General features: G+C 34.4%; 1 protein-coding gene across 1 annotated transcript in view; it reads left to right on the top strand.

The window, feature by feature from the left end:
* The window catches only part of DMD (dystrophin), a 1,043,539-nt gene that overhangs the window by 405,561 nt on the left and 613,382 nt on the right, over positions 1-24,596 (top strand). Inside the window, 7 exon segments of the mRNA XM_058043463.1 lie at positions 1,916-2,098; positions 3,650-3,784; positions 4,544-4,693; positions 12,024-12,185; positions 18,506-18,616; positions 22,218-22,391; positions 24,119-24,274. Of these exon segments, the coding sequence (XP_057899446.1) occupies positions 1,916-2,098; positions 3,650-3,784; positions 4,544-4,693; positions 12,024-12,185; positions 18,506-18,616; positions 22,218-22,391; positions 24,119-24,274 (1,071 nt within the window).

The raw sequence follows: 24,596 nt of genomic DNA, 5'->3' as shown, positions 1-24,596 counted from the left end.
AAAAGATAAACTAATTGAGCTGTGTTCAAACTTTTTTTTGAAGCTCTCATTGTAAAGAAAGTCTACTCTGTTTTTAGGAAAATACCTTTTCAGATCTAGGTGTTTTGAAATAATTTCTATTTGGAATATGCTAGAAGATATTTGATATTCTTCAAACTGCATTGCTTTTTCCCTATTTTCTTTACTGGATATTGATTTGGATGTAGCTTTAATGTTCTTTTAATTAAGGAATAATTCCTAAAATTTGGGTGTTAGCTGCAGTAGAGTGAAATCAGTTTTATGTCTTCTCTTTGCATTACAATGAGCAGAAAAAAATTGAGATGTTAGGATGCATCTTGGTGTGTGCTATGTATAAATATTATGTCTTTAATATAGGAATATAGAAACAGCATGTTTTGATCTCAATTAATAATGTTTCCTTCATGTGGGAGGAACATGACCTTTGGACAAAACAACAAATTTGTGATACGTCCTTCAATACACTCTTGCGAAGCCACTGGATGTGGGCGTAATTCTTATTAGAGGTGAATTGTTTGGCTTGTGCTGTTCAGGAAGCCAGATTATAACTTGATTGTCATCATATACATAGCTTTGACAATCTATTGAACAATTTGTTTTCAAGCTGTTCATTTTTCTATGTTTTTTTTTTCCAGTATTTGAGAGTTTCAGACCATACAACTGATGATCTCTTTATTTACTGACACAAATAATTTGCTGCCACTCAGAATACACATAATATAAGGAAATTTATGGAACAACTCGTTTGTAAATGAGACAAATATCTAAAGTAAATATCTGCTTTGAAGATACAGTTCTTTTTTAGTAACTAAATAGCAAAACTCAATTTTATGCATTGCACTGCATATTAAAACAGATGAAGTTCATAGTTTTACGTACAATCACCATTATAGATTCCTAGTAGATATTCTGCACCCAGATGAAGTACAGGAGTGTTCAGACTTTGGCACCTTGACCTAGGAAATAACCAGATCATTTCTCATGATGTCACAACAGAGAAAATCTGGATCAGAATTCTGTGTTCATTCTACAGCCCATTTCTTCCCACAGCTACAGAAGAGGAAAGTCAAGAGCAACTTTGTAAGCTTCCTCTAGCAATGGCAACCTGATCACCATTATTCTGATTCATGGACTTACAGAACCAGAGAGGGATAAAAATGTTGTCAGGAATATGCTTTTGGTTTGATGTTTTCTGGGCAGGGAATTATCATTGTAAATTCCTGTGAAGGCCTGTAGGCACAGATGACACTTTTTATAACATCCCAGTTGTGATATGATTGCAGTCATAGACACCAGAAAACACTCAGAGGAAACAGTACTGAGTATGAAAATCTTTTTCATGAAACCACATAATAAGGAAGAGAGGAGCAAAAGTGTGGGATATACAGTAGTGAAAAAATATTTTCTGACTTTCTTTTTAAATTCAAGACAATGATAGTGGCAAGAAGTATCTTTTGTTGGGTTTTTTTTTGGCCATTCTTGTGATTTTGCCATCAAATCTGGATACATTCATTTATAACACAACAGATTTTTTGGATTTTCTTTTGGTCATTTGTGGTTCATAAGTTATGATGCTAATGGTGCTTGGAGCACTTCTGTGAGGAAAAAAAAAAGTACTGAAAAGTTGCATTAGTCTGAGAGCTCCAGAATGCTAGATGGTTGTGAGATGTTAAATTGTATTGTGTATTGGCAACAAAATGAAGCAAAAGTTTTTTAGATGCTATCAAGATTATTTCACAAAGTCTGGGAATTGAATGTCTCCTGTTGTATTTTGTTTTGTTGTAGTGTTTTTTGTGGCTTTTTCTGCATCTAGAATTCTGTCAGAGAATTCTGATATTTACTAGAAATAATTTCCCTTTTTAAATCAGGACTAAAACCTCTTTTTTTTCTTTTCCAGAGAGCAAAGGAGGAAGCCCTGCAGAAAGAAGTGAAAGTGAAGCTTATTACAGATTCTGTGAATAACTTTATAGCCAAGGCTCCACCTGCAGCTCACGAGGCTTTGAAAAAGGAGCTTGATGTTCTCATTACCAGCTACCAGCAACTCTGCAGCAGGCTGAATGGAAAGTGGAAGACTTTGGAGGTTTGATATCTTGTCAGTCTTGTATTTATAGCCCTGCTAACTGCAAGAAGTAAGGTGGAGAGCGCAGCTGTATTATCATAGAATTGTGGGTAGCCCAAGGCTATCCTTGCTTCATGAGCCATGTACCAAATACCCCGTGTTTTGAGCTACACACAAAGTTATTTCAAGATCATGTCTGCTGGAGAGTTGTATTGCAAGAGAAGACTGAGACACAGCTCTTGGGTCAGAAACACCAATGGCTGCTAAAGGTTGCTCTCGCTTCTGAGATCAAGCCAGGAATCTGGCTTTGTAGCAGCCCTGTGATGTTCTCTTCATCAGCTCCTCTAGCTTCCCTCTTCCATGGCTAAGGGTTTTGACTGAGTGGCCCTGGAGCTGGTCAGGTGGTGTTATCTCAGCATGGGAACAGCACTTGCTCTGCTGGCAAACTGAATATTTCCTATGCATTTTGACCCTGCCATTTTGGCCAACTCCATTGCAGATTCTTGCCATGGGTCTATTTTTACATTATACAGTAGTAATGATGAATTAGGTATCATTTTTTGTTGTGAATGTTGCAAGAGCTAAATTTTGGTGGTGAATAATTTGTAAGAGATAACCTCACACAGGACGATAATACACCAGAGTAAAATTTATCTTGTCTAAATTTCACTGTGGAAAATTAGGTATGTAGTCTATATTGGTAATCTGCATTTACCCTGATCATTGATGATGTGTTGGTGCATGTTAATATCCCTCTATATCCTTCATTTGATGTGAGCGAAGTTCAGTGAGATGAATGGCCCTCTGGGAAACCTGATCTGCCAAGAGTGCAATGCATTTCAATAACATTCTTTTAACTTGTACTAACAAAAAAAAAAAAAAAAAAGGAAAAATATTATTTATGGAACATTTAAATGTTTTGTTTGTGTATGAAGTGCCATTTTTATCTGCTTATTTAAGTATCTTCAGGCACTGTATAAATAAAATATTAGACAATAATTTAATTTCAGGAGAATAAGAACATTTCACAACATTATGTTTAGTACTCTAGCACTTAAAAGGTCTATCAATTACACTAAATGTGGTTTAGAATTAATTTCCATAGAGATTTTAGTCTGAATTCTTAAAAGCTGGCGTTTTATGAACCTGTGATTTAAGCAATTAAAATATAGAATATATAGGGAATCTAAGTGCATTTTTATAATAGAGACATTAATTTCTAACATGGGTCTTTAAAAATTCTGCTCACTTTTATATTTATATAAGAAAACTTTACAGAAAACATATAAAGTGGATAATGCATGAAAATGAAGATTCAAGTTGTGTTTTGCAGAAGAGTTCACTTTTTCAAGTTGTTTTCTGTGGTTTTGCTCTGTTTAATCAAAATGATGGTTTTCTTCTGCTTTATATTAATTTGGATCAGATGGGTGCTGGTAAATAAAATCATATGGTCCCATTAGCTTCAGATATCAACCCTGCTGCTTTGGGGAAGAGGCATGAATGTTGTCAGTATTTTAATGAGGGAAAATTTTCTGTGCAATTTTCAATCTAAATAAACCCTTTCTTCATCAGGAGGTGTGGGCATGTTGGCGCGAATTATTGTCATATTTGGATGCGGAAAATAAATGGTTGAATGAGATTGAACTGAAACTGAAAGCAACTGAAAATGTCCAGGGAGGTGCAGAAGAGATTTCTGAATCTTTAGATGTAAGTGCTGACTTAAATAATAACTCAGTCATAGGTGTTGATAAATTGTAAATTTCATATACTTCTAAACAAACTATGAACTCACATTACACGTGAACAAGGCGCTGAATATTTCAAAGTCCAAATTTCTTACTAGAGTTAAAAAATGAGGATTTGAATTCAGATCCACCTAAGTCAAACCATAATTAAATGTCTTGTGCTGGGTTTCATATACAGTTTTGGTAATGCTAAAATAAACATTCTTTAAAAAAACAAAACCCTCACTTCAGCCAGTAAAAAAATGTTGAAAGCTTCAATGAGGACAAGTTTTCATCATAACTTTGTTTATTATTCTTTAATTTTTATTCACAGAGCCTTTAAAATTAGTAGAAATTAAATTAATGCTTGTCGTGCATCAAAATACCAAATACTGCATTGATAATCACTTTTTGCTGTTGAATTTCATCCATTTAGATACTCAAGCAGGATTTTTATATTAAGGTACAAGTGCTCTCACTGAATTCCTTAGGCATAGTCCACATCTTTAAAATTAAGCATTACATTTATTGCTATATGAAAAATCCTTGTGTTTCATAAGACGTAGTACAGAACATTAATTTTCAAGGCATAGAAAATAAACATTTAATCTTTTTTTCTCTACTTTTATTGTATATGAAATGTGAAATTTCTTTCTTATATTTTTAAGCAGTTTGGGATTGCTTTGTAGAAACTTATTTACAAAAGGAAAAATAAACTACTTTTTTTTTAACTTTTTTTCAGTCTTTGGAACGTTTAATGAGACATCCAGAAGATAATCGCAACCAGATTCGGGAGCTGGCTCAGACTTTGACAGATGGTGGGATCATGGATGAACTGATCAATGAGAAACTTGAGAGGTTCAACAGTCGGTGGGAAGAACTTCAGCAGGAGGTATATTTAGTGATCATCCTGCTAAGCAGAGGACATTTAATAAATAAGCCATTTAATAAATAAGAGGGTTTTTTTGGTGCAGTTCCTAAATAGGTCACAGTTCCTAAACAAACACAATTTACGTTAGAAGTGGTTTCATGGGTGTGGTGGGCTAACTCCACCAGGCAGCAAAGCACCACAAGGCTCCACATCTCCTGGTGCTTTAGTGGAGATTATAGAAAAGGCAAAAGCGAAGAAACTCATAGATTGAGATTAGAATGATTTTATAAGTGAAAGAAGAAAGGGGTAAAGCAAGTGATGCAGAAGAAATTACCTCCAGGAGACTGTTGTCAAACCAGTCCCCAAGCAATGACAATTTTGGAAACATTTTTCCCCAACTCTTTTTGTTGTTGAGCCTGGTTCTCAGATCAGCTGTCCTGGCTGTATCCTTTCAAAGCCCAGCCTGGTCCCTGGAAGGGGCAGAGTGAGAAGGAAAAGATCTGGATGCTGTGGAAGCCCTGCTCAGCCGTGGCTGGAACATCCCTGCATTATCAATGCTGTTTTGGCCACAAATACAAACCACTGAACCATACAGGCTGCTGTGAAGAAAATTACCTCAGTCCCAGCCTAAACCAGTAAAATGGGTAACCCCAAAATTTTGAAATTGGAATGACCTTCTATGTGGATTTAATCTTTAATTGCATATTTAAGATATCTTCTCTGACATAACTCTTAGCAAGAAGCAAATTATTTTAAAACCAATTATGAGGAATATCTGTTATAGATAAATCGTTTATTAAACAACAAATAAATGTATTTGTATAAATGAAAGGGTTAAAAAGACAATTCAATATAGAAATGTATAACACAAGGAGAGCCAAAACTAGCAATATGCTATAAATATGAGGCAAATATCAGCTCAGTACTTTGGTGAAGATCAGAAAGAATTATTAGGGAAACACCTAGAAAAGGATGCAGACAGCCCCTTTATGACTGTAACAAGAACATGCTTGAAGATAAGCTACAAGTACTGTCAAAAATGACTCAGTTACAATGATAGAAATGATGCACAAGTGCAGATTTTTGGAAGGAAGCTGTATTAGAAGGATGACTATCTACCATGAAAATGAAAAAAATGGTTTCTTTCCTGTTGCTAGAAATATACTTGTTTTTGAAAACAGCGGAAGTAAAAACACTGCAGTAAAAATTATAAGAGGGTCCTTGGCTGTTCTGAGAATAAACTTGAAGGATGGGGAGGGAAAGAGCCTGGTGGTACTTCTGAGGCAGTGCAGGCATTCACATAATTCTGTGTACCTGGACAGTATCTGAAAAGTAAATATAAATTTCTGTATACCTTCTCTTTTTGTAGCTCTTATATTTTTTTATCATCTCACTTCTGTTTGAAAGCAGTTACACTCTCTGGAATTCTGCTTCTTGGTATTTATTATTTTTTTACTGACTAGAAGACCAGGAATATGCAGAAGGCTTCCAGGGTGTGAGAACACTTTTAAGAGTCTTTTTGAGTGATAGTTGAATACTATTCAGTCATCATTCATAGATATTTAATCAAAATTCATAAAGTGCAGAGATTTAGTTGTCAAAAGCACATAATGAAGATGTTGTGTGAAATTCTGAAAACAATTTGGATGAGTATATAGGCCAAATATGTTAGAAATGCATTCACTGCTATCCAGTTTCTTTCAAAAGTAGAAAAAAAATTGGGATGGAAGTCTTCTTTAAAATCTTCTTTGAAAGCTTGATCAGATATTGAGTAGTTAAATACTAATAGTGAGATCTGAATCTGAAGTGGAAAAACATGCTTTTTTCTTTATAGGTTCCTGATACTGAATTTTCTGTGCTGTTTGTGTAGTCTCTTGAAATTCAAGCAGCATTCTCCTTCCATAAAAATATATTGCAGGCACATAACACAAATCTGCTCATGTTCAAGGTCACTTCTTCAGACAGGCTAATTGGCAGTCCTAAAGTGGTGATGTTACTTGTTTATATTTGAATAATTTTGCCGGTAATTACCAAGACAATAAGCTCATGTGGGCAGAGACTGATATGTGAAATATTTATTCATTGCTAATAGAGCAACTAAACCAACCCACTTCTATATGGATGATGCTACAAGACAATGCATCTTTGCTACTGAGATGGAGATTCATTTTTAAAGGCAGATAATGGCTTCATGTTTGTGTGCCTTATCTTCTTTAGTTTACAAAGAGTGAGTGTGTTTAGTTTGCTTTAGAACATTTGGGGCTGACTGATAGCAAGGTATACCCTGTCCTTACTTTTCAAGGACTGATTCACTTACAAATGTGTATATGGGATTTAAGAAACACTGAAGACTTTGAAGCTAATATTCAGGCAACTATCAATGTTTAAAGTAATTTACATCCTGTCCAGCAAGCTTCAGAAATGTCAGTCAGATATTCTTGAGACTGTTCTTGCAAAAACTGTACAAAACATTATTGTTCACATGGGCTTTACACCAGACTCGATTATTATTATTTTGTCCTGTCTCTTAATTTATTTTAGGACTCCCCTGAAGACTATCTTTTTTAGTTTCTTTCAAAGAGCACACATTCATCATTTGACATAATTTTTCTGTTTTACTCTCCTCTCCAGAGGAGAAAGAATATTTCATACCCCATGTCCACATAATTGCTTTGAAGGCTGCTTTTACAAGTTCTGAGGCATTATCTGCTGGCAGTGATAACCTAAAGAGATAAAAAAGTCTTCCTTGGAATAGTTTGCTGTTTTGGAATTCAGTTGATCAAAGCTGAATGTCACTTAATGGCTGGGAGGTAAAATATTTGTAGCTATTTACTCAATAAGCACACCGGATAATACTCCTAGAACATGCAGCAAATCTAGTTCTAGGTTGGAGGGTATTAAAAATTCATGGGTCCAATAATAATGTTTTGAAATTAAAAAAAAAATGTTCCTAATTAAAGTCTAAGCACAAACATTAATCCACTCTGAGATTAAGTGGAGATTAGCGTGTTTGGAGTTTGATGCAAAGGGCACAGGGAAGTTGTGATATATCTCCATCACAACCATTGTATCACCAAGTCAGGCTAAATTTTAAAGTAATTTAAACAAGTTAGGAAGGAATTTTAAACTTTCCTAACTTTTAAACTTTTCCTGTGGCAACATTTCTCAATAACACGAGAGTATAACTGAGACAAAAAACAAAACACTCAACAAGCTAACATTTCTGCCTTTCTTAACAGACCCCTTTCCACGAGCTGTAACTTATAAGACAATTAATGAATTTATTTCTGGTTTTTAGATAAATGTATCCTGTAGTAAATGGTCATTTTCAGAATATTTTCTTCTGTTATTCTTCAACAGCCCAACTACTGAGTACTGCCTCAACAGCATTATTTGTTTTTAACCTTAAAACTCTCACAGTCATCTTAGTAACTACACATGTAACTGATGTATTATATAGATGGAATGTGTTATTTAAGCAAAAAGTGGCAATATCTATAAATATAACATTATAAAATTCAACATGAATGAATTAACTCTGGTCTTTCAATTAATTCTGCATTTTACATAGATAATATGCAGTGTTGCTATTTCCTGCACTTACCTTTGACCTTTGGTAAATTGTAAACTGGTTTATGCAGGACATCATATCATTAAAAGTGCTATGTTTATCATCAAGGCACTAAAAATCTATAAAAACCCTGTAGAGACTTAAATAAAAAAAAATATTCCATATTTTTTTCATTTCTCTTTCATTCTGATAGTACCTAACTGTGGATTTTGTTTTCTTTGAATTAGTTTTCTTTGACAGCTGTCAACATTTTGCTGGCTCAGAAATAATTAAACTGTTGTTTATTTTCCTGAGATTTTCTATTTAGCAATTAACTGTCAGCCACTTCTCTTTAGGGCCCAAAGACTTCAGTTTTATTGACTATGATCTGATAGCAAAGCTGGAACTTCTTGTTATGTTCTCAGATACATTTAACTACAGTGTTAAGCGATCTATTTTTTTTCCACAATGGAATAGAAAACCCATAACATTTCAGGAAACAAATAAACAAGTTGAACCAGCCAGAACATCATAAATTAAAATATTTTTATATTATAAATATTTAACATTTCAGCTCTGAACTCTCACATGTCTTTAAAAAGTAGGCCCACAGACAGATGTGAATTGGAAGGACAAAGTTGAAGCTCAGGTCCACAGATGTAAGTGTGTAGAAGGATAACTCCTAAAAAGTTATCAGTTATCAGTAAAGCATTCTAATGCTTGTGGCCACCAACTCTTTTCTACTGAAAGAGAAGAAGGTGTCTTGTCAATATTGTGGCATTCCCCTTGATTGCATTTATTCAATATTCTGCAATGCCAGTGGTAGTATCAGGGACCTACTTAGTGAAAAAGATTAGATCTTTGAATCAACTGTTGTGTACTGGAGAAATATGTTGCATTACAGGTGTATCATACCTTTTATAAGATTACTGTACAGATTTTCAATCCATTTATTGTGGGAATTCAATGAGGTCAGGTATGAGCTTGACTTTAGATGAACATGCAAGGCAGGGTCAGTTTCCAGTAAGACAAATACAGACAAAAAATGTAGATAGCACCTACTGAGAAAATCACCACAACTCTGAAGGTACTGTTTCCCAAAATTCAGCTGTGTTGTGTCTCTTCTCCCATTGCCAAAATAATTCCTCTCTTCTACTGCTGCATTCATGTCTTGGTCTGACATCATCCTTTCATTCACTTAAACCATTCACAGCTTTGGGAAAAGATGTACTTTCATCTCATTTGGAAGAGGCAAAATGTCACACAGGTTCTCAGGCTGGAATCAAATTCCTTCTGAGGACAATGAAAGGGGAATTTTTTGTCTTTGTGTGTGTGTTGTGTGCACATAGACACATCACACACATGAATATATATTTATCTGACTTTTTGTTTCTTGAAATACAAGTGTAAAAATTCAGACTCAGGTGAAGATTGGTTTTATTTTTTTCTTAAGCTTATCTGATATTCAATAATATTTGATCATATTTGATTTATTTGATATTACTTTATCAATAAGTTTGAGAATAATTTATTTTTTCCAGTTGTACTCTAAAATAGGATTTTAATATACATAGTTTCTGATTATATCAGCACAAAGATGACAATTTTTCAATCGCCACTTATTCTTTATAGGATTTTAGGTCTTTGGGAATTTGCATGCATTCTGGTACTTCATTGCATGAATGCACTCTGCTTCTCAGCTGGCAGCAAATGTATCTGTACTTAAAAAATCTCTAATTCTAGAGAGTAGTTGGCATGGGACAGCACTTAACAGAGGTACAAATCTTCAGGTGTTTTTATAAAACTAGTTCATCAGATAGATATAACAACAAATTTGTGTCCAGTATTTTGAATTCTCTAGAAAGTGCAGACACTTATTTGGATAACTCATAAGAATGGAACCTTATAGGAATCTTATTTTAAATGGTGAGCTTCTCTGCACATAAGGGTGCTGCAACCCTCAGGAGGAATGGATTCTGCAGTGTGTTAGTCCTAACAGTGAACTACAGAGACCAGTAAAAGCAGGGAAGTTCTTCCATGGTTCTTCCATGCTTCCAAGAGGATGACCTTACCCATTAGGTGCAGAAAGCAACTTATCCTGTTTCTGATCTAATGTGTCTTTAAATCCACTCCATAGTGAGGCAGATGGATTGATAGAGAGTCTGTGTCCTGGCCAGCCTCACAAATCAGCAGCAAGTAGTGCCAAGGTAAATGGAAGCAGTGGTTTTTAAACTCACTCCTTTGAATGGGCTGAGAAAGTTTTTATGTTAAAATCTCAAATCAGATGAAGGTAAAAGTCATTTAAGTAGCAAACCTTAATATTGCACTAGGGTAATAATACCTTGGTGGTTTAGGTGCTCCCATTAACACTGACAGCATGGGTCTGATATGCAAAGCTGCTCAGTTCCAGAGAAGGTTCCTGGAACTTGCAGTCATACAAGATTATCTGATCAGTTGTTTTGAAATAGCACAAAGCAGCTTACAAAAGCAAATATAGAAAATGCTGGTTGGATTCCTATCCTTTAACTAAGTCAAATAGCTAGCAAGAATGCTCACAAGAAATCATCTTCTTCATTTGTTATAGGTGGAGCTCTGTGAGAATCTGAGCTCTGTGAAGAAGGTGCACATATATCAAATATTCTCACTGAATTGCTGAGAGATATTTTTGTTCAAGGCAAGAGTGTTGTAATGGGTATGAAATCAAATTAAAGTATAGCTGGCTTACCAGAGAAGAAAAGTGTGATTTGACTTGAAAAATGGCAGGATACCTAGAAATGTTATTTAAAGGGTGCTTGCTTTCACCTTTGATTCATGTCAAATTAAGTTAGTCTCCTTATTCTGTGGGCAGCAATATGGCTGGACTTGTACAGAAAAAAACTGTGCTGTATTTAAGTTGCTGGTAATTATTGTGTGCTTTCTATAAAGTAGAAACTCTGTGTGGCAGTAGCTGGGGTCCAAAAAATATATGAGTCTGTGGGTAGACACAATGACAGATGGAAGAATGTACCAGGTTATTTGTTACCCAATAAATGCCTTATTAAAGTGTTGCAAATACTATTTAAAGTTGACTCATTTATGTGAAGTGTTTAATATATGTGTCTTGTAAGGACAACTTGGATGGAGAATTTATTGTCCTGATTTGTTAAACCATAAACTGAGCTCCTTTGAAAGGAAAACATCCTTCTCCAAAAAAGGATTGTGTAAAAAACCGTGGTGGCACTGCTGGTGGAGCAGAAGCAAGATTCAACTTCTAATTTTTTTTCCCCACAGGAGGAAGAAAGTAGGCATTGTCTCTTCCAAACAGCTATTTATGCTTCATATAAGAGAAATCCAGCTCAACAGAGTCTTTATCCCTCTCACTTACTGAGGTGGATTGCTTTGGATAGGATTGTGATGACAGTAACCCTATTCTCAGTAAACAAAGTCTCTTGAATTATATAACAAGATCAGGAGAACCTCTGCCTCAGAAAGAAAGGCAGCACTGTCAGGATGGTTTGCTTGTGCAGCTTTGTCATCTTCCACTCTGAATAGAAATCTTCAATTTACACTTTGGTTTTATTTGGGGATCCTTTGCTTTTTAGTACTTGTCTGTGCAAACTGCGTGTTGTTTGTTTCTTAAGGAGAAAACTGAATGTGTGGCAGAAAGATGCGCAATTTATCCTACAAAAAGGTGGATGGGCACAAGTCAGGAACTGTGTCTGATTCTTTGCCTGAACTTTATTGAGAAAAAAAAAATGTGCGGAAAAGATGTATTATATGCATTATTACTTTGAATGCTGATAACATTGTCATTGTTTCTAGGCTGTGAGAAGACAGAAAAGTCTTGAGCAGAGTATTCAGTCTGCGCAGGAGACTGACAAAACCCTGCGCCTGATCCAGGAGTCTCTGGCTGCCATTGACAAGCAGCTGTCAGCCTACGCTGCCGACAGGGTGGATGCAGCGCAGGTCCCTCAGGAAGCACTGGTAAGTTACACACAGGTTGGCTTACATGTTTACTAGTTTTCTTAATTAACCAAAGAGTGTTTGGTTGTCCCTCAGCCTCTCATTAAAGAGGATTTGCAACATGATCAGCGTGAAAGTGCAAGCAAATTTTGTGTGGGATTACTTTGAGAAGTTTAAGCTACTCTCCTGGAAAAGTCCTATTTTCCTTCTGATTTATATCAGAAGATGATCAGAAGATCTTCTTTATAGAAGATGTAAAGGACTGTAAATGTCATGGAAGACTATGCAGTAATTTTAAAGGGCAAAGATAAACAACATGATTCTTTAAAATCCAGCTTCCTTCCTTCCTAGAAAAAGGAAATTCATCATCCTCACTACTCTTACATGACTCTTTTGCAAACTTGATTTTGTGGTTTATTAATAAATTACTGAAACTCAAAGAACATTGAAAATTATTTCATAATGTTCACATCAATGTACTTATATTTTAATTTTTACAGCTCAGGGAAGTTCAATGGAAAAAGCTTTTCCTAATCTTTACACATGGTTTATTTAGCCTTTGAAATAAAAATGTACATCTAATTATCATTTTTGCTCTTTCTTTCTTTAATTCCTTCTTTCTTCTGTAAGGTCTGCTTTACTGCAGCGTTAAGAGGGTAAGAATATGAATTGTATAAAACCAAACATCTCTGCAACAAAACTATCAACACTCCACAGCTTTATATACCTCACGTTCTCTGTTAATTCCATCTAAATTTAGGCAGTCAGATTATGAAATTAAACAGGGAAAAAAGCTACAAGGAAGTTGAAAAAGAGTGCTTTTATAATGATATTATAAGAGATACCTAACAATGGGTTTCTTGACATGCTTGTAGAGTTCTAAATAATTGTAAAAAGTAATAATCTTGTATAGAATACCTTAGATAGTCTTAAATATATTCGGAGCTGAATATATGCAGCCCTGAAAATATTTATTAAAATGATACTATGTCTTTTCAATTAACAGGTAGATGGGTGTACCTTTCAGTTGCTTTTTGTGTGTGTGTGCTTGGAGGTACATGCAGATATTTTTATGTGTATGTTGGGACTATAAATGCTATATTTGGAAAATGGGATCACATCTGGATTCAGTCTTATTTTTAAAATAATTTTTATCCTACTTCATTTTCTTCTAATTCATATCAGTATAATTTCAGATTTAGAAAAAAAAAAATGCTTCGGTTTGAATCCTAAACAATTTTAGCTATCTATTGACTCTCTTGAGTTATTTTTCTTCTTCTTAGGAATATGAATTATGTAAGCAATTTTTTTAAAGAGATAAAAATAGCATTTTTTAAGATGTATCACTTTAATTTATCATCTTCTAATTATATGAAATGAATACATAAGAAAAAAAAATGATATGAAAATGTGCTTTTTTTTTCTGGTGTGTTTGGACCCTTACATGTTTCACATGTCCCATGGATCCATCTGATTTATGTGCATTGTCAGGTACCATATTGGGAATTACTACAGACTGGGTAAAAGGAAGCAATTCAGAACTTCAAAAACTGAAGCAGAACAAAACCCAATCAACCTTAATTAGCACACTTTCATAAGAAGATTTCAGCTCAGTGCCTTTGTAGAACTTTTTATTTTTCTGGAGATTGTATTGTTTAAAATTAGGTTCACCTGATGGTATTATATCCACTGTGGGAAAACCAGCATAGAGACTGCTGAGATTTTCCCTTTCATGTTTTCATTTTATGGTGCCAGTGAGACCTAATGAAAAAAAAACTTAATTAACAACTGAACAGGTCTAAAGCAAATATTGAAGTTCTCTGAAGTTCAATTGTGAATCTCCTTAAAATCCTTAGAGAAAGGGAATAAACAGTCATTTTTATGTGTGTAGATAGACTGAGCCATTCCTCCAGCAAAGAGCCACCCCAGCCAGTGGCAGAACAGGCAGATCCTGAATGGCCTCATCTCCTGTGGAGCTCTGCTGGCTCCGTTCTTTTGTGGAGCTGGAAACAGTTCATTCATGTAAGGTACAACAGTGTCTGCACAGCTGGAATGGGAATCTTCCAGTCAGTGATGCTGCTTTCTGGGCAGGGATCAGTTTATCCATGCTGAGGGATTTAGCAACCCATTCAGCAAAATGTGTTGCATTTCTAAAAGAACACGTGGGGGAAATTTATAATCAGGAAGCTGCTGAGCTTGGGAGCTCTGTGCGTTTGCTTCAAAAATTTCAAATTCATTTAAAGCATTCGTAGGAAGAAGAATCTTTGTTTCAGCTGATCAGAAATTAATCTGAGAAAATAAAATTATATTTAGTTCCTCTTTTTTAAGCAAAATGATCAGTTTAGTTTATTCAGAAACTTGACAGAAAGAAAGGGGAGTCCAATGTGTGCTGTTCTTAGGATCACTTTTTCAATGTAAATTCTGTGTGCTTCTTACTCCACCATGTGGCACTGAGACTTTAATGCTAGAAAGCCAATGCTACCTGAATTATTTGGAGTACAGCTGAAGATGATGTTTTCAGCCAAAAACCCTAACAGCAACCACACAGATAAATCAGTTCAGGTTAATCAAGGCCCAGTTATGACAAAATCTCGAGGGAGTTAAAATCTCAAGCAATATTGCAAAAGGAAAGATTATTTGCTTGATCTCATGATCCTGGTGGAAGAATTTTTCATATTTCTTATCTTACCAAAATAATACAGAGAATTAAGTCATAATCACAATAATTTGCAGTTGGTGGCTTTTTTTAAAGTATTCTTTAACTGACAGGAGAAAAATAAATCTGTACTGAAAATATTCCATTTGTATGACAAAATATTTTTCAAATAATTATTTATAGCTTTCTTATTCAATGACTCTTGATGGAAGAGAGAACTTTTACTTTGTATTTATGCCTAGTCTGAGTGACTACATGAATATTTTTACATTATGGGAAAGAAAATCAACTTATTTCATGTCTCACCTGCATGTGACAAATCACTTTGTCTGTTGTTCTCCCCAGTCAACTATATAAATTGTGGTGTGGAGAATAACTTAATACTATGTTTTTGAAAAGTACAAAAATAATCTACTTTTGCAATAAAATCCTTGGATATTTTCAGTTCTGTAGAGTAAAGCACAACATGCTTGGCTGTTTTCTAAGTAAAGGTGCCTATTATACTATTTTTATAATATCTTTGTACTTTGTTCAAAACTAAAGTTAATGGGATGATACAATGGCAGGATGGTTCAGTTGTTCAAGATGTCACTTGACAAGATGATGCTGTGCTTCATTGCCTTCAGACTAATATTTTGGGACAAAGAACTCACAGTTGTCTACTTAGAAAGCATTAAAGTTATCTACACTTTCCTTTCCTCTGATGGAAATGTGAGGGTTGTTTTGTTCAGCCATGTGTGGATCAGTGGTCAGAGGAAAGAGCTGACAAGTTTTATTCAAAAGCTTACATTTTGTTAATATATTAAGTTTGAATATCTATGCAGATTTCTCTACCATGTAGGTTTTCACCCTCTACACGTCTCCAAAGTATCTGAACACCCCGTTTTAACTGCATTTGTCATGTCCAACTTGCTCAGTATTGCCTTGTCAGTCATGGTTCTACCCTATTCTACCTTTCTTTTCTCATTTGGACTCTCCAGTTAATATTTCTTGAAAGTTAGTGTCCATAACAAAGCATACAGTTTGAGTTAAGAATTATCTACATGTCATTTGTGCTGTAAAATCAACTTCTATGTGTGTTATATGCTTTTACATATATATGGATAAAAGTTTTGCAAATTCCCTGGAAGATTGCCAGTTATGGCAAATGAGAATCCCTAGCCTGTAGCACACAATAATTTATGCACAGTAGAATTGCTTGGTTACACACATTACATTCTATTCTGATGTACTCGAAATTAAATGAAGCAAGTTTTGCTCTATATTAAAATGATAGAAAAGAAATAGACAGGGACCACTGAAAAAAGAATAGATAGGGATAATACAAGAAAAAATAGTGTTTTCTTATAGATGTTAGGAAGTTCATGCAATAAATTGGTGAGTCAGAAGAGACACAAAAGTCAAAGTGGTCATTTAAAAATTGAATGATAATGGAAATCACAGACAAGTGCTATAAATTCTTTTCTATCTGTTAATGACTGATTTAATTTTTATGCCTGTGAGCAGCAGTAGCAAATAAAAATAAAAAGGAAAAAATGCTTTCCTTGCTATAAGCATCACTAACTTTTCTTTTAATCTTTCCTCTGTGTTTGTTCTCTCCAATTCCACATTTTGATGTCAGACAAGATGACACTTCATCTCTCTCCTGCAGATCAATTTAAAATAGTAAGATAGAACAACCTCTATGCAATGTCCCACAATGCCTAATTGCTTAAACACTACTCTTATCTATGCTGTGTTGTTCTGACCTATTCAGATAAGAACTGTTCAATTATGAGCTTTTCAGAGTGACTCTGAGGTTGAACAAAGTAAATTGGAAAATGCAACCAAAAACAAGTTTGTTGATGAGGTGGGTAAGCAAACTGTTGAAATGCTTGGTTTTATATAGTATGTTTTTTAGCATTCAGACTGGCTTCGTCCTTTCTTATACAGTTCCAACATTCAAGGCATGAAAAAATTATTTGGCTTCAGGTACTTACTAAATCACCACCCATTTGGTTGATGTGTGGCACAAAAATGGAAGATAATCCTGTTACAATTCAGACACACTTCAGGGGGAAATTTTAAAATTAGACAAGGACAAAATAAATGCTCAACAATTAAATAAGCCTCCTCTTCTTGATAGAATCATTCTTTTAATTGACCATTTTTGTTTTCTCAAAAATTAAATATCATATTTTAAAAAGTTATATTATTTGCTCCAGGTGTTTCTGGCCATTCATTAAATAGCCCTGTCAAGGAGAACTGAAAATATTAAAAATCAAAAATATATAGCTATGATAATTTTAGAAGAAAAAAATCATCTAAATTTGGGACTTTCTGCTAGTCATTTTGCTTTTACAAATATTTTGCTTTAGAAAAATATTTTAATTCTCCAAAAAGTACTGAACAATATAGAGTCATGTATATATTCTTGCAACTAAACTTAGGAAAGACTTAATAGTTTCATGCATCTTTCTTTTTCTCCTAAAGTTTACTTCAATACATATTCAATATAACCTGCTTTCAGTTAAGTGTTGAAATGCATAAGTGATTGTAATGGCATACAAGTCATTATAACCATGTAATAGCAGAATAAAGGAGGCAGCATATGGTGTACACAGCTTTGTACTTAATAACCTACGAAAATGTGATTAAAAATACACATATATTAGTTTTTACTATTAAAGTTACTGTGGTGTAAGATAAATTTCTGTACATATATTTCAAATTATAGCTGGTCTTCAGGGCATCTGAAAAAAACTATATGCCATTAAAAAAAAAAAAAAGATTAAATTAAAAATCACTTTTTAATGCAGGAGTAATGGCCTCAAATGCATCTCATGATGGGAACATATCTTTGTGTCCTTATTTCATAGGGTAGTTCTTTTCATTGGTACTGTCTAGCAGTTCTGCTAATAACAATTTCTTATTTTCTAACAATTTAAACATAATTATATGTGAATCTTCCTGAGGTATCAGGAAGATATTTTCTGGGACTTCTTTTCCATTACATTGCACTAGCCAACACTGCTTGAGTTAATTTTGTCTTCTGAGGTTGATTAATGGTGAACCAAAAAAAAGCTGATGGTTTTTTTTGGATCACACTGATTTTGCAGCAAACATAGCAAGCAATATGTGTTAGAAAATACATGAAATTAGTATAATAATGAACTGTGTATTATTGTGCTTTTAACTATAGAAGACTGATACTGAACATTGATTCTGGTCAGTAGTATGCCAAAAATTGTGTGCTGTTTTACAGATAGCGCTGCTCTCTAAGATGAAGGTGATGTTATACTTGCAGGATACTTGATCAGTTTTCTCTCAACTTGCCTGGTCATACTGTGAAAATGAGAAGAATTAAGAATAGTGAAGCAAATAAATTTTCTATTTTTTTCCTATGATTAATTTTTATTATTCTTACCCATGAAAACTCTTCTTTTCCTAAAGAAAAAAGTAAATCCACATTCAGTCCTTTAAGCATCCCTTGTCACACTCTGCTGATGTTTCTCTTGCCCTGAGAAGGCCAGAGCTGGACACAGGACTGAGCAGAGGGGCAGGGGCTCCTCCCTCGTGCTGCTGGCAGGGCTCTACAGGCTGGAACTGCTGTCCAGCATGGTTCGAAATCAACTGCTCCAAATAATTTGAATAGCATGCAATTTTCCCTCAAACCTTGCTGATTGCTGTCTTTGTTTTCCAACAGAAAATACAATCTGAGTTAACAAGCCACGAGATAAGTTTGGATGAAATGAAGAAACGAAACCGGGGTAAGGATGCAGCCAAAAGAGTGCTCTCCCAAATTGATGTGGCACAGGTGGGCAAATTTTATTTCTACCATTTTTCCTTCTCTTATTCAAATTAGTATGAGTGGTACTATTATTCTACCTTGAAGTGTTCTTAAGGTATCTCTTCTGCTTTAGCTGGTCCTTTCTAGCCAGAAAAATCAGAGTGGGTAAAGCATACCACCCATATCTCCTTCCTGCACATTTTTTTATCCTACCCATCCTGTTTCTTTGGCTGCAGTTCTAAGGAGTGCAGGACTGATACAGCCAGCTGGTAGGGACACCATGTGATAGGGGATGCTTTGAATATGCTGAAGTTTCAACAGATAAAACTACAGTGGGGCTTTTTTGATTTAAGCTTTGAGGTATTGGAAAATATTTACTGTCAGAAATAGGTTAAAATATTTGGAAATCTTTAGTAGAGCTGCATTTGAAATACAAATTATGCTGAGCTGTTCAATTCAGACATCAGTTTAAAATGTTAGATTATGCATTATTCCATCTAGTTTAATAGACACAGACCTTCTTAAAAATTAAGAAGACTGAATAACCAACAGTGAGAAATACACATTTTTACCCATTAATAATAGGTTCTTGATTATTTTACTGGTTTGCTTTTTGTTGTTTTGTTGGCTTTTGTTTGTAGGTGGCAAAACAAATTTTCATAGTTCATTAGAAAGACAATTTAACTATTGCCATTTTTTGATCCATCCCTGTCAAGTATGTCTAGGCACCTCAGTTTGGGTTTTAATTTTATATTATGAGTGTCATTAATTGCTTTTTAGTGGTTAATTATTTGAAATTAAAAAATTTACTTTTTCTAATGTTTCATCTTATATATAGGACTAGATTTCTTTGTTGAGAATATTTATGTTTCCTCAGTTTTCACCCTTTCTTCATACTAACTCACCTTCTGATGGTCTCCATGGCAGCTGTGAAGTTGCCCATATTTCATCAGCGAAAGGCAGGCATCAGATGACTGTGTAAATAAATGTTTGTGAATTCAACAACATGCAAGAGAGCACAACCCTTTCTGGGTGCCTTTTTTATTAGTCCACCTCTCTGCAGACATTTTTTTTCTTTGTAAGGTTTCTCTGGTTGAGTATGTGCACCAGTTTTAGTTTTGAAAAATTGGTGGAGGTCATCTTGAGACACTGCTTTGCTAACATTAGATAAAATATAAACAAAAAAGTGGTAATTTACATGCATAATGGAAATATCAACTACCAAAGCAGGTAGAAGCTGAGCCCTTTGTTACATATATTTATGACTGTATTTGATTTTAGGCCGCTGAACTCTCTTGAATACCTTCCCATCATTATGCTACCTTTAGCGATAAAACACATTACAGAAAATCAGTCTTCACTTACTATTTTCTGAATAGCATTCTCACTTATAAATAATTTCCTCTTTTTTTTCACTAAGTAATCTTTCTAATTTGACATATTTATTCTATTATTCAATTACTCGGGCATAAAGTAAACAACTATGAAAATAAACGAATGCATTGAAATTTTGCAGCAACTGTTAATGGCAACCAAATTTATCCTGGCTTTTTAGATTATTGTAGGCTGAGAGTTGAGTTCTGATTTTTAAATGTAAGGGGAAAAGTATGACTAAAAAATTAAAAATCTATTTCTGCCATAGTGGTATAGCACCTAGTTAGTCCTAACAGGCTGAGAAATATTACATGAATGTAAAATCTTTTCTAATGAATAGTTATTTTTTGCAGTTCAGTACTGAATGTTTTTCTGCACAACTTTTTGAATACAGTTCTCTCAATTGTCTCTTTTCTAGACTGACAAATATGTTAAAGCATACTGAGACTTTCAGATAAAGGCCTTTCATTTTCCTGTAATTCTTTGTAAATTTTCTATTTAAAAAATGACTTTTTGAAACAAAGTGAACAGAAATGAACACATTATTCAGGTACAAAATGTCTTTATACATGACTTTTATGCTGTGACAGGTACAAAACATTTTTGGTTTCTTTATGTTCCAAATTGTTTCAAATACCAACTGTGATTATTTTGCTGCTTTTAAGCATTGATATAATATTATTTTAAAACTGTTGGTGATAAATATAAAGATATAATATAGCTGTTATGGTTATCTGAGAGAACTTAAGTGAGAGTGCTAAAAGATAAATTAGATCCTGCTTGTATATAAAGCTTCTTTTCCCCCCTACAGATCCTCAGTACTTTTCAGTTCTTGAGTGACTCTTCACAGATGGCTTTCGTTTTCTCTGCTATTAATATTGTAATTCTCTCTCTTTCTAAATATATTTTAATGTATTGACCAACACAAATGGTTACTGGTACAGATGTAGCAATGCAAGATTCTCAAAGGATTTGGCCTTCCTCAGACTGGAGAAAGTTAAAAACAAATTACACACAAATTTAGTGTATGCAAACACGCTGAACAAAAATAAGGCCTCTTATTCCTACCCTTGTTCCCTACTTTTATTCAGTTTTCCACTTACTCATAGACAGAAAGAATGTCTTTCTTATCTTATTGGATCTGAATTTATTGAAAAGTGTTTAAAGAGGAAAGTTGTTGGGAGGAGTTGCTGGATATTTACACACTTTTCTGTGGTACTCCAGGTTGTCTTCTGCTCATGATTTCTGCCTCCTTTTCAGAAATCTGATAGATGTGGGAAGGCTTTTTAACAATGTATAGATTGATTCTAAGCCTTGTTACAGTTTTTCCTCAAATCTGTATGGCACAGGCCACATTGTGGTGGAATTAAGTTTCCAGGATTTGAAGATAAAAAAATTGGAAATGTGTTTGCAAATGCCAAGTTCCTATTTAATTACTTAGTTATTTCTTAGTGAAATTTGTTCTTTTTTTTTTTGTTCCCAAGTGAGTTGAAAAACTTATTCAATAATACTTCACTCTTTACTTCTATAGAGAAATTTGTTCTTTTTCAAGTAGATAATTAAAATTCCTTTTCTTTATTTTTAATTATTTCCCCTTCCCCTGAGCTAGGGAATCATGTGAGCAAGCAGTCTAATTAGTGCACAAAGATAGAAAATTGTGAAAATGGTGAAATTAGAGACCAAGCTTCTCACAGAATTTTTTCTGCTTTCAAATTGCTTTCTTTTTATTCTAGCCTAGGCTTTTTTTTTAATTGAAATATTAATCAATTTTATACTCTAAATCTTGGAGTTTGTGCTAGACCTACTTACTGCCAAGCCACATTATTTAGGTTTCTTTGAAGGACCAAAAGTTTCCTTCCTCATAAAAAGAAGAGCAACTGATAGAGTTGAAGAGCATTCACTCTCCCATGTGGATGGCTTATCTTTAAATCATTAAATTTTACTTCTCCCCACACCCCTGAAAATTTTGCATATTGAAAAATGTAAAATTTCTCCCCTTCTTTATGTGTGTATTCAGGCTCTTTAGCTGCAGGCTCTGCTGCATCCAGTGCCCTGGATGATGAAAGAATTTTTATCCCCCAGTGCAGACCCAGGATTCTCTGCCACTGACATTTTCTCCAAAAGTTTTATATTCTTTTAATAAGAAATTGCTGATTGACAATGTATTCCAAGTATTCTGTAACAATGCTGACTTGTCTTCAGCATTGATTTGATTTGATTTCACACTTTCTACTTGCTCATGTTTTCTTTTCAGAAAAAGCTGCAGGATGTGTCCGTGAAGTTCCGCTTGTTCCAGAAGCCAGCCAACTTTGAACAGCGCCTCCAAGAATGCAAAAGAATTCTAGATGAAGTGAAATTGCAGGTGCCCAAGCTGGAGATGAAGAGTGTTGAGCAGGAAGTAGTACAATCACAGCTGGATCATTGCATGGTGAGTATTCAGGATGCTGTCTTTCTATTGGCTTTACGCAGAGAAAGCTAAAATTTAGAGATTACTGTCCTTAATGCAGATAGGAAACAAAGTATCTGTTACACAAAAAAAATCCAAAACCTAAACAAACAAAAGACCCAGAAAAACCACAAAATTTCCCTTCAGAACTCTAGATGTGCACTTTCACTATGAAAGAATGAGAATGCCAGTTAGGGTCCCTTTCTAATTCCCAGTTCCTGTCCTGCAATTGAATTTATCTCCCCATATTGGCTCTATTTTCTGCAACATTCTACAGTCATGGAACTCTGTGACATAACCAAAAGAGGTATTATGGAACACAAATCTATTTTAACCAGGAAACACAAAGCAAAATGGAAAACCATAGATTAAAACTTCCATGAGGTGGCTTTCTCTCAGTTCAAGAGCAAAAGATGACCTGAATATGTCCTAAAGAATATGAGGAAAATCTTACATATCGCTTTAATATCACTATAATCCTGACCCCCTTAAATAAAAAAAGCTAAGCACCTCATTCTTGATGATGATCATAAAAAGAAGATTATAACAGCAAAGGTAGCTGGGTTTCTTGGGGTTTTTTGGGGCTTTTTGGAGGGTTTTGGGGGTTTTTTTTGATTTTCTTTTTTTTGGGGGGTGGGTTGGGCTTTTTTGGGTTTTTGTGGGTTTTTGGGGTTTTTTTGGTTTTATTTTTTCTAGCTATGTTTGGTTTGTTTGTTGGGGTTTTTCTGTGGATCTTGTTTTTACTGGGGCAATGACATGCCTGAAGGTTTTCCCTTCCCAACCTCCTTCAGATGTAAATGTAGAAAGCATTTAAATTTTAAAAATGAGCATGGGGCAAGTCAATGTTATTGCTTTACATCTTTCATTTTTCTTGAATGAAAGAAGAAAAAATTCGCACTTAAATTCATATTCTAGTGAAAATGGCATTTTTATTAGAATGATGTGGTAGCTAGAAGCTTTGTACTGAATTAATATGTCTTCACTCAGCAGCTGGCTTTTGCAGCCCTGATGTATTTTGTGGAAAACCTTTAGTGATTTTAGAGCATCTTTAGCTAATAGGATTCTCATAATGTTCCTCCTGTTTTTCAAAATCAAGTTATAGTATAGATTCGGAATTTAGACAATTTATGTTTATCATACAACTTCCTAATTTGTTGTCCTCTTTTCAGGAATGAAGAATTTATTATCACATTAAGCACCTTGAAAGGAGTTAGACTATATACATTCTATTCTAAGTAAATAAATTAGTAATTGTAGGTCCACCTCATTTTGTTACTTTTATTAATGAATTTTTTAGAGTATGACACTTAATAAATATAGGGGTAATCCTCTATCCTTCCAGTCCCTAGATTTAGCAGTATGAAAAAAATGACAGATTTTAAAAACTAATGGGTATTTGTTGTTCAAATACATCCAGCATTCTGTTTGAGTTGACAGAAGATATCTCTTGTTGTTTTAAATACTGCATTCTCTAAGTTTTAAAACAACCTGTGTCACTGACTAAACCAATTAATAATGATGTGTACTTTCTCATGTATAACATTTCTAATACTAAAATTAGTTTAGTTGTTAGTTTAGTTAATTAGGCTTTAGGGACATGTTGGTAAAGATGGACTGTTCTGAATTTGGATTCTGAACACTTCCAATGGTCTTTTCTATTTTTCTTGTTTTAATGGTGGTGTTTCACTTTAATATTTCTTTTTGATTAGAAATTATATAAAAACCTGAGTGAGGTGAAGTCTGAAGTGGAAACAGTGATAAAAACTGGGAGGCAGATTGTTCAGAAGCAGCAGACTGAGAACCCAAAGGAACTGGATGAAAGGCTTACAGCTTTGAAGCTGCAATATAATGAATTAGGTGCAAAGGTAAGTTCTCTGTTTTTAATATAAAACCATGTACTGGCAAAGTGAAAAGTAATCTTGGTGTGGTAAGTAAATGGGATTTTTTACTGGGTCCTTTCAAGGTTGTTCCAGTGGGAGAGAAGGAGTGGAGGCAAAGGCAATCGCCAGCATGGCTATTCAGTTGCTCTGAAGAAAGAAAACCACAACCTAGAAAAAGAAAAAATGTCCTCTATTGCAATTCAAAATTCTAGTTTCTTAATAATGTATTTTTTTTCCTGCTAGTTCATTGTTTTTTAGAGTTCAGATGGGGGATGTTGTTTCATTCTGATGCCTCAAAGAATCACTT

The sequence above is a fragment of the Melospiza georgiana genome, chromosome 2 (assembly GCF_028018845.1).
Source record: "Melospiza georgiana isolate bMelGeo1 chromosome 2, bMelGeo1.pri, whole genome shotgun sequence".
Lineage (NCBI taxonomy): Eukaryota > Metazoa > Chordata > Aves > Passeriformes > Passerellidae > Melospiza > Melospiza georgiana.
This window is presented reverse-complemented; position numbering and strand designations above follow the sequence as displayed.